Here is a 12,224-nt window from a genome sequence, read left to right as displayed (position 1 = left end):
TAACAAACTCAGTTTCTTATCACTGAAGGTGTCATTGAGCATCTTAGCTATGGTTATCAGAAAAAGGTTTTACATGACAACTTATTAAAATAATTTTTAAAGTCTGTTACTAGCTAAAACTGCGTCTTAATCATGAGCTGTTGATATCTTTGTTTGTTTTCCACATGGAAGACAACTCAGACAATAAAATGAAAGGAACTGTTACAACACTTGTTAGTCCTGAACAGCACAGGTCTGCAGAAAGTTTTCTTCGGGCTGACCAGATCATTTCGAGAGCCGTCACAAGAACCAAAGGCCATGAGAACTTATTGTGAGTGTTATGCTTTTTCTACTTGTAGTAGGTTGGGAGACGGGGGAGCATGCACATTTAATTTGTTTTCTCTGATCCTCCCTTGGTTTTCTCACTGGTCTGATTGTACTGCCAAGAAATACCCAACAGAGCTGTCAACTTATGATAAAGTGGATCAAAACAAGTATTGACTGTTATGTCTAAAGTATAAGTTACAGAATAACTGAATAGTTAGAACCTAACCAATTTATTTGAGTAAATCAATTTGAGAAACTTTGTAAATCTTGCAAATTTCACAAGTTCCATTGAGCAGATGTTTACAGTTAAAATTGTTTTCCTTATACAGAAATATTAAAATTTACCCCAATAAACTGTTTGCCAGCTGTTTTGATTCAATTCTACAAGTTTGCTTCATCAGTCTGCAAACATTTCATAAAAATAATTTTAAAAATATTCCCATGGTAGAGCTAAAATGCATCTGAAAAAAAAAATGCTTAGACTTCTGATGATTACAGGCAGACTAACAGGAATAAAGAGGTTTGACAAGTGGAGAACAGCTGCTTTGGAAGGGCCAAAAGGTTTATCTGAAGCACATTTGATCCTTGTCAAAATATATTGATTCATGTTCTTTCAAGAGACACTTGACGTCTTCCTTAATATCTGACTGGCCATCTGGACTGACTGAGGTACGCAGCTTTCTTTGCTCCGAAGATATAATATGTCAGGAAGTCAATAAGAACTTTGGAACCGATTTATTCTTTAAAGCCTGGACTCTGGTTAGGCCACTCTTTGTGTGCCAGTATGCGTGAAGCAGCCAGTTTACAGTACATTGCATATTCTGCTTGTGAGCAGCGTGTCGGTGTGCAGGAGTGGACGACTGGTGGCTGGGCCCGGGGTTCATGAATCTGCCCACAGCCACAATCAGTGCAAGCTAGTTTCCTTTGGTGTATCCAGAGGTGAATAATTTATGGAAGGATAAAAGCATTTGTGGTTGAGAGCTAGACAGACAGACAGACAGTAGAGGGAGGCCGGCTGTGTTACCCCCCCTAAGCCCCTCCATCACCACCACTAGCGCCACCTCCCAGCCCATCCACTGCTGCCCCAACCCTACACCCCCCTGTGTGCCGCGCGGTGGCCTTGCACGATACCTCCTTGGACGGCTGCTTGAAGTGCAAATCTGTGTTCCAACTTGTTCCCGGTGCCTGTCAGCATGTTTTCTTCTTGTCAGCAGCGATTGAGTGTGGGCCCGTGTCACCCTTGTACTGCTGCTGTAACAGGATCATTGACAGGCCAGTGACACTGCCCAACCGGATAATGGAAACCTATTGATTTTTCTTCTCCTCCCCCCCCCCCACCACACACTTTTTTCACTCAAACAACGTGTGACACTTTTGAATAACTGGCCAAAGAGCAGGTCGTGATCAATGCTCCCGACCTTTGAATCGCTGCTACTCCACCAACTGAACCGGGGAAAAATAAAGGACAAGGCTGGCTGGCTAAAACAATCCTGCTGGAGGAAAAAAAACTCTCACAATTCTGAATCATATGTCAAGTCAATTACAGTGAAATGCGAAAGTACTCACACCCCTCAAACTCTTTTTTTTCCTTTTTAACATTTTTGTCATGTTACAGACACAAACCTTACTGTGCTTCAATGGGATTTTCAAGAAATTATTATTAGAAGTGGGCTGATTGATCCAAAATATCGATACCAAAGTGGTATCAGTATCGGTTCAATACAAGCATTATAAGATTGATTATTCAATTTCAGATTCCTTCTCAACTCTATCTCAAAAAACTTTTGATTTGCTCTCACATATTTTTTTGTTCTTTGTTTTATAAAAATATTGGACATAAATATGTTTTTCTGTTGTTTTTATCATGTTAATATGGTATTAAAGTATTTTGTAGATACCTATTCATTTAGTTTCAAATTCTGTCCAAGATTTTGACAAAAAAAATTAAAGGAAAAACCACAAACACCCCACAAAGATCAAACGTTTAACAATATATCAAACTTGCATAAAAAGTATCGTATCAGTGACTCTGATGATGTACTTAGTTGGTATTGAACCGATACCAAAATATCAGAGACTTGTAATTATAAGAACAGTCAAGAGAAAAAAGAAAATCAGGCCTTTACTTCTAGTCTAAAAAAATGTGAAATGCATTTCTTTTCATCCCTTTTACGCCGACACCCCTAAATAAAATGCAAAAGTGCAATAGAACTCACCAATTTGGTCAACAGAATCCCCCTCTGAGTAATTTAACCTCTAAATGAATGCAGCTGTTCTGTGTTTGATGAAGAACAGCTGCGTTTTAATTTTTGCTGTTTTTCCATAATGTCTCGACATTATGGAAAAACAGCAAAAATTAAAACTAAAGATGTTCTATTTGCCAGGAGGCACAGACCAACACAGGAAATATGGAGGAAGGTCATATTAGACTAAAACAGAACTTTTTAGCCTACATTCAGTGTCCTTTGTGTGGAGGAAAAACTAACATCCTGAGCACACCATTCATCAATATGAAACCAGGTGGTGGCAGCATCATGTTGTGGGGAAGTTTTCTTCAGCAGGAGCAGAAAGGCTTGTCAGAGTTAATGGTAAGATGGATGAAGTTCAAAAAAGAACAATAATGAAAGAAAACCTGTTAGGATCTAGCCTAAATATTCAGTCACAGACTAAGTGAAATGTTTTAATTAGGCCCTGGATGCCAACATGTTCATTTTGATTAATTACATCGATTTTAATGCAATTAATCACCGTTTTTGGCGTGTTTCTGGTGCCTCTGTAAACCTGACCAGCAGCCTCCAATCTGATGGTTGAATAATCTAAACAGAATAAAAACAACACAGATCTTTGTTGTCATTTATTGAATAATTTAGCAGCAAAAAGTATTACTAAATCGAAAAATATATATTTTTGTCGATTTGTTGTTGATTAAATGTTTTTTAATTGTGATTAAATAATTACAAACGCTGCAATTAACTGGACTGCCACCACTGGTTTTAAATCAATGCATGTTTATGTGGTAGAGTGGCCTAGTCAAAGTCAAGACCTAAATCAAAATTTTAAACTTTGCATGATTTGAAAATTAATGTTCACAGAACCTCTCCAATCTTAACTAATTCAATTTGACTAAAAATATCAGTCCCAAAGTCTGGAAAACCTGAAAACTATTGTAAAAGTTGGATCAAGAAAATGTGTTCATGATTGCAAATGCACACCAAATAAAAAAACAAACAAAATTAAAAATTTCCATCCACTTTATATTTATGCATTACAGAGTGTTGGTCAACACATTGATTCCTGTGCTTGTAACGTGACATAATGTGAAAAAGTCCATGGGGCGTGAACACTTTTGCCCCTTCGTTCTGATGAGTCTAATTGGCAGGAGAGGTTAGCCCTGAATTAAATGCAGGTTTTCCTCTGTGCCCGTGTGTGCACAGGGGTTAGCGCTCCCCGCTTTAATGGAGAACTCTCCAGAGAGGAGGCCTCTTTGATACCCATGGCGATGATAAGCATGCATTGGCTGCCTACTATTGGACGAGCCTTGGCAGATGGTGAGTGAGGGTCCTTCAGAAACACATATCTTTCTGTCAGCCTTGTTCCTCCCTCCCCATCTCTCCCTCTTTAGCCAGTGGGATAATGAAAAGCCCGATTCTGGTCATGGCTAACTCAATCTCATTATAATTTCTCCTCTTTTTTTATTCATTCAGCCCCATGGGATGCTGTCTGCCAGCGATGTGGCTTTCAACCTCCAGAGAGAACATCTTTTGAAACAGCCAGGAGACTTAATGAAGTCACAGAGAGGCACAATTATTTCCCAAAGAAGGAGCATTAATGTACTTGGAAATTCCCTCCGGAGAAACATGACGACAATTGGTTTGTACAGCTTTGATCGCTGCTTTAAATACTGCCCAAGATAAACTGCAGGGTTAGCCCCCTTTGCCACTGGTAAGTAGGAAAACCCAGAAGTGGCTACCACGCATTAGATACATCAAATACTTTGGCTTTTTTGGGAGGGGGTGTGGAGGGAAAAGCAACCAAAGTCCTTAATCGGACACAACCTTTATAAATTCCATCCAGGAAGGAATAACGGGTCCGAAGGGACGCTGAAGTGTACACGTCTCACCCGGAAGAATTGCAGCAAAAAAATATTGCTGCGCATAACAAAGTGAAATTGGGTTTGTGAGTTGTGGGGGAAAGAGAATGATTCATTATCGCATGAGACACCTTCAGACAACTGAGCGCAGCAACTCCAGCTGCTGCTAAGAGTTGCATCTGTGCGCCGTAATCACAGACACTTTCCCTTACATTAATTATGAAATTGGTTTTTAGCTAAGAAAATGAGTGTGATGCTTGAGGTTGTTGGCGCCCCCACTCGTAGTGCAGATTAGCAGATGCGATACATGATAAACAGCAGCCAGTGTTAAACTGCATTGCACCCGAATCCATCAGGAATCCAGCTGGTACGCTTACTCGTTTGGAGCTTTGTTTTGTTTTTTGTTTTTTTCCCCAAAACTCCTCCATGCCTGCTACGAACAGAACCACCAGATTTTTACAAGTCCGTCTGAATCAGCTTCGACGTGCCACTATGGCCACCTTTCACAGACATTGCTGTTTTTGTTTTTTTCTTTGGAACTTTGTGAAATCACAACGATCCGTCTATTATCCCCCCTCAGACACCTGGCAGTCACCAACATCCAAAGGAATAATTTATCACCGTGTTCCTCGTTAAGACCTGAGTTTACAGTTGAAGAAACGACAAAGTGGGTTCAGCTGAGCTGGATTCCATCGGTGACTGAAAGCACAAACATTTTAATTAGTCGACATCAAGGTGTGAATGATGTTATTCAGATGTACAGGATTTGATGTAAGACTCATCACAGAAGAGCTAACAAATAAGAAAATCTGTGACCAGCGCCATTTTGTGTTTTGATTTTTACATGCTAATAATGATGTAGCGCTACCAAACAGCATGGGATGCATTTCACTGTTATGCTGATGATACTAAGTTATATTTACCCATAAATTCTGATGAATCCTATCAATTAGGTAGATTACAGGAAAGTCTTGAAGAGATAAAAACCAAGACAACTCTTAATGTGCTGCTTTTAAATTCCGACAAGACAGAAGTTGTCATCTTTGGACAACAGTCTTTGAAAAACAAACTGTTTAGTCAATCACTTAATGTGGATGACAGTAAATTGACCTCCAGTAAAGAAAGTGCCTACATCAAACAAGTTTCTTGAATTTCCTTTTTTCATCTCCGGAATATTGCCAAAATTAGAATTGAAAACATTATGTCACCCATATTCCAAAAGTTATTTCTAATTCTGTGCTTGAAGCATTTTAGGCAAGAGGAAATGAGTAATAGGAATATTTAGTAATATGTACAATTTAGGCCAAAATTGTATTGCAGAAATTGTACATTTATTTCAATACTTTAGCTTATCAAAAAATGGTAAATTTAAATTAAAGCTAGCGGTTTAGCATTTTAGCATTAGCTTTTGCTAAATATGTGCCATGTTTTAGTGTTAGCAGAACTAATGTTTAGAAATAGTGCTTTAGATTTAGTGCAACTACCATTTTGGTTAGCGTTGCCCGCCACTGGATTGTGTATACATTTCGATCTACTGTCTGTACCTACTTTGCCATGAACGCTTACTTAGCTATTATCTCCCCATGACCTAACAGTTATGTTTCTGGATTACAGGAGGAATCTGGAGTGAACAGATCCCACACATGCAGAGAGAAAACATGCAAACTCCATGCAGAAAAGATCCAGGCCAGGATTCCAACTCAGGATCTTTTTGCTGTGCACAACAGGGCTACTTAATGCGACAGTGTGCATGGATACATTTGAGCCTGTATTTTGTCGGTAAGAGAAAATCAACAAATTATGACGTTTTAGAATGTTTCCCAGTAGTAATTCATATAGTAACTTCTGCCTGTAAAAAAAAGGGGTGTTTGAAATAAAGTATTACAAGCCAAATTACTCTAACATGGATGCAAGTTATGTTTACCTTGCATAATTCTTTAGGAAAAGATTTAATTAAGCAATTTTAATAATAGTGCACAGTTTCACACAATAGCAAAAAAGTGTTTTATTTTTTTTCCTCCAAAGAAGCTTTGTAGGACTATCTTTGAAATTCATGCATTAATTTTATTAGCAATCAAAGCTGTTAGTCCCAGTGTGCTTCGAAGTCTTCTTCCACCTCGCTTCAGTCGAGGCATCTGATTTGCACTCTCCTGTTTGGAAAGTGTTACCGGCAAAGTTTAACACAATCTTGTGTCTTACGGGGGGCTATTTTCACATACAATACACCACCTTGGAAAACCACAGAGGAATCATAAACCACACTCGCATCCACACGACGGGGAAAGAAAAATCACAGATCTTTTTCCTCTATGACAGAAAAGTGGCAATGATGCCGCTGTGAAGTGCTGCCTTTTAAAAAAACACAGAGATTCAGGTTGGTTAAGTAGTTCTCCCAAAGGATGCCTCACAATTGTCTCTTTTTTCTAATTTTTAATTAAACACAAAAAACTAACAGCAATGCAATATGCTAAATAATGTCTAAGGAACACACATTTTACATTCCTTTTATGCCAAATTAGAGCTGAGCTTGAGATTAGAGGTGATTCCAATGTACGTTGACAAACTGTTGCCCTCATGGTGGCTTGAAAAGTGAAATGTTAAGTCTCTTTTTGGAGGAAAGCAGCTGGCAAATTTCCAGTCCTTTTAAAACAGAATTCATAACACAAACAAACAAACAAAAAAAAAAACAATTTGATTCAAAATCCTTTCCAGCATATTTCAAAGTACCTGACTGAAAGTTTGATTTGGACAGACATTAAACAAAATTGTGCAAACGCTGATGATTGGCTTCAAACTCGACATCAAGAGGACCTCATGATTTTTTTTAACGTGAACTTCAAAAGCACCTTGGCAATGTTCTATCCACAATAGAATATTTGTGTGCTTTTTTTTCCATTAATCATGCAGCGTACATAGGATCAGTGTTGGGCTGAAGTGTAAAAATATGTGCTGAATTATTGATTGTTGGTCTTCCGGTAATGAAAGGGGGCGATTGTGTGAATGCAAACAGAGCACAAATGCATTCCACTTTCATAAAGGGTAACTCGTCTGGAGAGGCAACTTTGTAATGTGGTGCTGTCTCCATCATGGTGCGTTTAAAAACATATGCGCAGTATGCTAACACACCTGCTGCCGTAAAGATGGCGGTGGTGTTCATCATGGAACTGGCCTGGTCTGAATTGTTACCAAGAGGCTTTTAAATGCTGCAGGCAGCTCAGTTAGCTCGTATGTTTACATTTAGATGATGCCGTTTCAAGTGAGCACTTCACATCTACATATATATGCTGCGTACATAAACCACTGCTGGACAAAGGTGAGTAAGTTTATGTGTATCACTTTTTCACAGATAAATGTTAAAAATTCTGTCACAAAAAAGGGAAATCATACCGAAAACAGTAAATAATATACCCCATACATGAGTAACAGCTTGCTAGCATAAAAATGCTAGAAAGCTAGCTGCCGTTTTAAAATATCCACAAAGTCTAATCTCTGTATCAGGAAAAGAACTCCACTGTTTGGGTCCCACAGTTTGGAAAGATAGCTCTGCTCGAGTCCTGAAGTGGAAACAAATACAAGCTTCTGATTGGATGACTTCAGGCTATTGATTAGAGTCAAAATAATCAATATTATCAATGCAAAATTATACTAATTTGAATCAGAATTGATACAAATGGATTCACTTTTGTCCTCCAAATTGCTGCCCTTCTTCATATAAAAAAGCTGCAACAGCACAGCCACCTCTCTCATTTCATAAACGTCATTAGGCATAAGTAACACATTAACAAAAATGGTGCACAACTTTGCAATTTAAAAGAAAAAGAAAATACAAATAAATGTCTGAATTGTAACGTCAACAATTTTTCGCAATTTCGCAATTGAGGAAATTCATGCACCTGCAGGAGGCAGTATTTCTTACTTCTATGACACTGCCGCCTGAGCCTTACTTCATGTCAAGTTATGGTCCGTGGTAGATACAGCGAGTAACAAAAATTGAGCTGTTTAAGTTCTTTAAAAATAAATGTTTGTGTCCAACCTGCTTTTTATTTTTCTATATGTTGATTTTAGAAATATCGCAGAGCTGCAGGGAGCCACAGCTCTGATGGAAGAATCTGTTGACAGGACAACTATTGGTCATGCTCTCAAACAACATAATGATTATAGCAGCAGTAAAAAGATTTAAACAGTCAAGGAAGTGAATAGTTTTTACAGGCACTAAATGTTAGGTTTACTCCCCCAACATCAACAGTACTTTGGCATGTGGGGAAGTTTTAAGCTGCAACATTAAAATACATTCAGTGAAACAGAATTTTTGACATAAACACCATAGTTTAATAAACATCTCTAAATGTTGCTTCAAACTGCTGCCTCTTCCTCTCCCTCAGCTGTGAGAGCCTCAGTGTTTGGCTGAAAAGCTCTGCTTGTTTCTGAACAACCAGAATGGTTCCTTCTAGTTTCCCAGTTGCCTGTGGCGTTGCCGGTGTCGTCCCTGAACTTAGCGCCACCCTGCTAAACCCTTTTCTACTCGACAACCACGCAGTTTTCTCAGCACTTCCTCACTGCTTCCCCATGGGAAAGGTCACTTTACCACCACTACTAGCTCCAACAGTTTTACGCAATTGAGCTGACTTTTTTCTTAGCAGTGCAGAATTTTAGACCGCTTGCACTTGTGAACTTCAACTTGGTGGGTCGGTCTTGTTTACCTAAAAAAAACAACAACAAAAAAAAAATGCTTTTCTTAAAGCTTTCTAGTTAAAGGTAGAAAAGAATCTGCACCTACAAAACATTCTGCTTTGAGCTGCCAAAAGCCCTGCAGTCATTGTTTCCAGCATCCTTTTCTTCCATACAGGTGAGATTATTTGACATATGCACTTTTTTTTCTACTGCTAGTCATAATTTTCAGTGTTTGTCAATTCTACACAAAGACAAAGGTAAAGGTTGTCTCCAAGCCACAGAAATGAATTTTTTTCTGGGTACCTTGTAATCAACTTGGTCTGTATTTTAATTAAACAAATAAAAAAAAAAATCAGGCAGACATTTCTAATGTGAATGAGATATGTGAATGCGAGCAGACCGGAGAACGCTCTAAAAGCAGGAAGCAGACTGCAGTGCAGGGTATTCTGGGTAAATAATAAAAACAAAACAAATGTGCAAATCTGTGTTAATGGGAGAAGTGGCTCGTGGTCTTTTGCCAAAGACAAAAGAGAAATCTTACAGCCGCTAAACTTTTGTTTACACCACTCCATCAGTTTTCATTTCGTGAAGGAGGAAGTTGCGCTTAGTGTCTTCTTCTGTGGTTTTTGTGTCTTTTCCTTCAATGGCTCTTGGAAGAAGGTAATTTTGCCCCTCAACAACCTTACAGCCTGCAACAAGTTTTCTTATGGATTATCTGGTATTTAGCTCTTCCCATCATCGAAGACCAACTTGAGGCAAATTTAAACTGGACTTCTTTTGGTTTTCTGTTAACATCGACTTTCAAATTCAACCTGTGGATCTCTGCAGCTCCTCCAGAGTTACAACGGGCCTCTCTGTGCGTTTCTTCACAATGCTTCACAATGTTTTTTGCTTCACAATGTTTTTTGTTCACTAAAGCTCTCTAACTAACCTGTGAGGTCTTCACAGAACACTGAATTTTATTAGCGTGTGTTGCAGTAAAAGAGGACTGAATACAGACAACTCTTTTCAGATTTTAATTGCAAAAAAATTATAGAAAAGGAAAGTATATGCATTAATACTTTTGCAAGGCACTGTAGTGCATTTCCTGAGCCTACATTGTCTAAGCACTTCTCCTTTGTGTCTGCTGCTGGAAAAATCCATCTCAAATGAGAGCTGAACAAGGTCCGCCCTGTTTGTGAGTCACTCTGCTGAATCAAGGCCGGTGCGTTCAGGTGTGCATACACCACATTTCATGTGCTTAAAATCTCTGCAGCCTCAGTGTAGTTGCCAGATTTTTGTGCGCTTTGGCGAGCTGGTCAAGATGTTTGAGGCAGTTAAATGCAAAGTGAGTCCACCGCTCTGCTTCAAATTCAGACCTTTAATAGAACTTCTTCCTGCCTGTCTCGGTGAATAATGATTTTCCTCATCAGGGGAATTGCTATCACAGAGCAAACGCCTACACTGCCTGCATACAAAGGGCCGTGAAAGATTTCCACTGTTGGGCTGATTATGCTGGCCCTAAATGATACATCATATGACTATGGAAATTTCCTTTTTCCTTGAAATTAACATTGCATGTTCTGCATTAAAAGAAAAAGAAGATCTCGCACAAGTTGCTCTCGCTCCAACTGCTCCACTTTTGGACTGGCATTGTTTTCATCTTCAGGGTCATTTCCCTCATTACAGCCTTCCTGCACTGTGCTATAAATACGCTGCTGGGAGACTAAAGCTTTGTTCCTGGAAAGGTCTTTGAATGGCATTTCTACATATTTAATACGAGACCGCGAACCCAAAAGATGCATCTCTGTTGCCTGTGTCAACACTTTCAACATCATTACCAGAGCAGAAATATCTGCGGTTGTTGTTAACCTTTTTTTTTTTTTCCCTGAATGCATGGAATGCTTTTTGTGTGTGTTTACTGCACCTCCTGTCTGTTTGGTGCATCACTTCAGTCTCCAGCCTTATGTCACTGGGAAACAACCGTCGTTCTCGCTGAATCCCATCTGATTACTCGAGCATTATCATAAACATCCGCGGAGCTTCCGGACCGTTCTACGTCCCGCCGAGATCTCAGCTTTTTCATTGTCTGTTTTTGTCAACGGTTGGCTAATGTGCCCGTGCTCCGCACCGTCACCTGACAGCGCCCAACAGGCCGCTTCAGACTCATTCCGTACCGGGTGAGACGGTGGTGCGTTGACACCTGGCTGTGCGGACCAGTGTTTTCCACGGCGGGCCCCGCTGTGTTCTTCCAAGCGTCTGATTGAAGCTCGCTGGGTGGCGGCAACACCTCGGGGGCTCATGTCCTTCTCCGCTTGCCACGTGGCGTCCAGGACACGGCTGGGTAAAACAGAGCCTTTGTTCAGGACACGGCGTACCTCTGAGGTGGGGTGTGAACCAGGTCCATTAACAAGTGCTCCTGAAGGCAATGAATTGCCTGCGTGGGGAACAGCGGGGACACTGCTGTATACAAATGGATTCGGCTGGGTTCCATTTAAAGGGTTTTCGTGTTCATCTGAGGACAGACCTGCTGCATTGTTCTTCGGGGAGGAAGTGTGACTCTGTAATGGCTCCCGAGTAGGAACCGGGTCGTCAGACGCTGATTTCGCGTCTTTGTCCTTTTGTGCGTTTGGCATTGGGTCAGACATGCAGAGAAAACTCCCAATTTACCAAACACACTTAATTCAAGCTGTAAAGTCTTGTGTTTTAAAAGAAAATGCGTATGTTTATCATTTCTGAAATAAAAACATTTGCATATCAAGCCATGCAACATTAGTAGCAATTTATTTTAACCGTATTTTAAATGATACTGATGCATTTTATTTATGACTTAACATTTGTTCACAGGTCTGTGGCAGTAAGCAATAGATCAATTAATCGCATGATGAATCAAAACAAGCTCAATAATTTCCATTTGCATAATTTATCATTTTCCTTTTTCCTCTCTACTAAAAACTGGATCTCAACCCTTTTTTCTTTCCAAGGACAATTTTGTTTCTAGAGACTTTATAATTCATTTATTTATTGTTTCTGTGTCATTTATTTATTTTGGATATTTAAATGTCTTCCGGTTCCTGTATTGTATGTTCATCAGAATTTAAAGCGTATTGATCTTGCATCATTATGCAATCACCGTTATATTAATTGAAAAGGGTCTCAAAACAATAACATTATTGTT

General features: G+C 39.4%; 1 protein-coding gene across 1 annotated transcript; it reads right to left on the bottom strand.

The window, feature by feature from the left end:
• Positions 1-10,333: 10,333 nt before the first annotated feature.
• Positions 10,334-11,807, bottom strand: znf644b (zinc finger protein 644b). The gene has a single exon (XM_016672745.1). The coding sequence runs from the start codon at positions 11,692-11,694 to the stop codon at positions 11,071-11,073; it is 624 nt and encodes a 207-aa protein (XP_016528231.1). The 5' UTR covers positions 11,695-11,807; the 3' UTR covers positions 10,334-11,070.
• Between the last annotated feature and the right edge of the window lie 417 nt (positions 11,808-12,224).

This window comes from Poecilia formosa, unplaced genomic scaffold, assembly GCF_000485575.1.
Source record: "Poecilia formosa unplaced genomic scaffold, Poecilia_formosa-5.1.2 Scaffold65, whole genome shotgun sequence".
NCBI lineage: Eukaryota > Metazoa > Chordata > Actinopteri > Cyprinodontiformes > Poeciliidae > Poecilia > Poecilia formosa.
The sequence above is the reverse complement of the archived record's forward strand: the minus strand, read 5'-3'. Positions and strand labels throughout refer to the sequence as shown.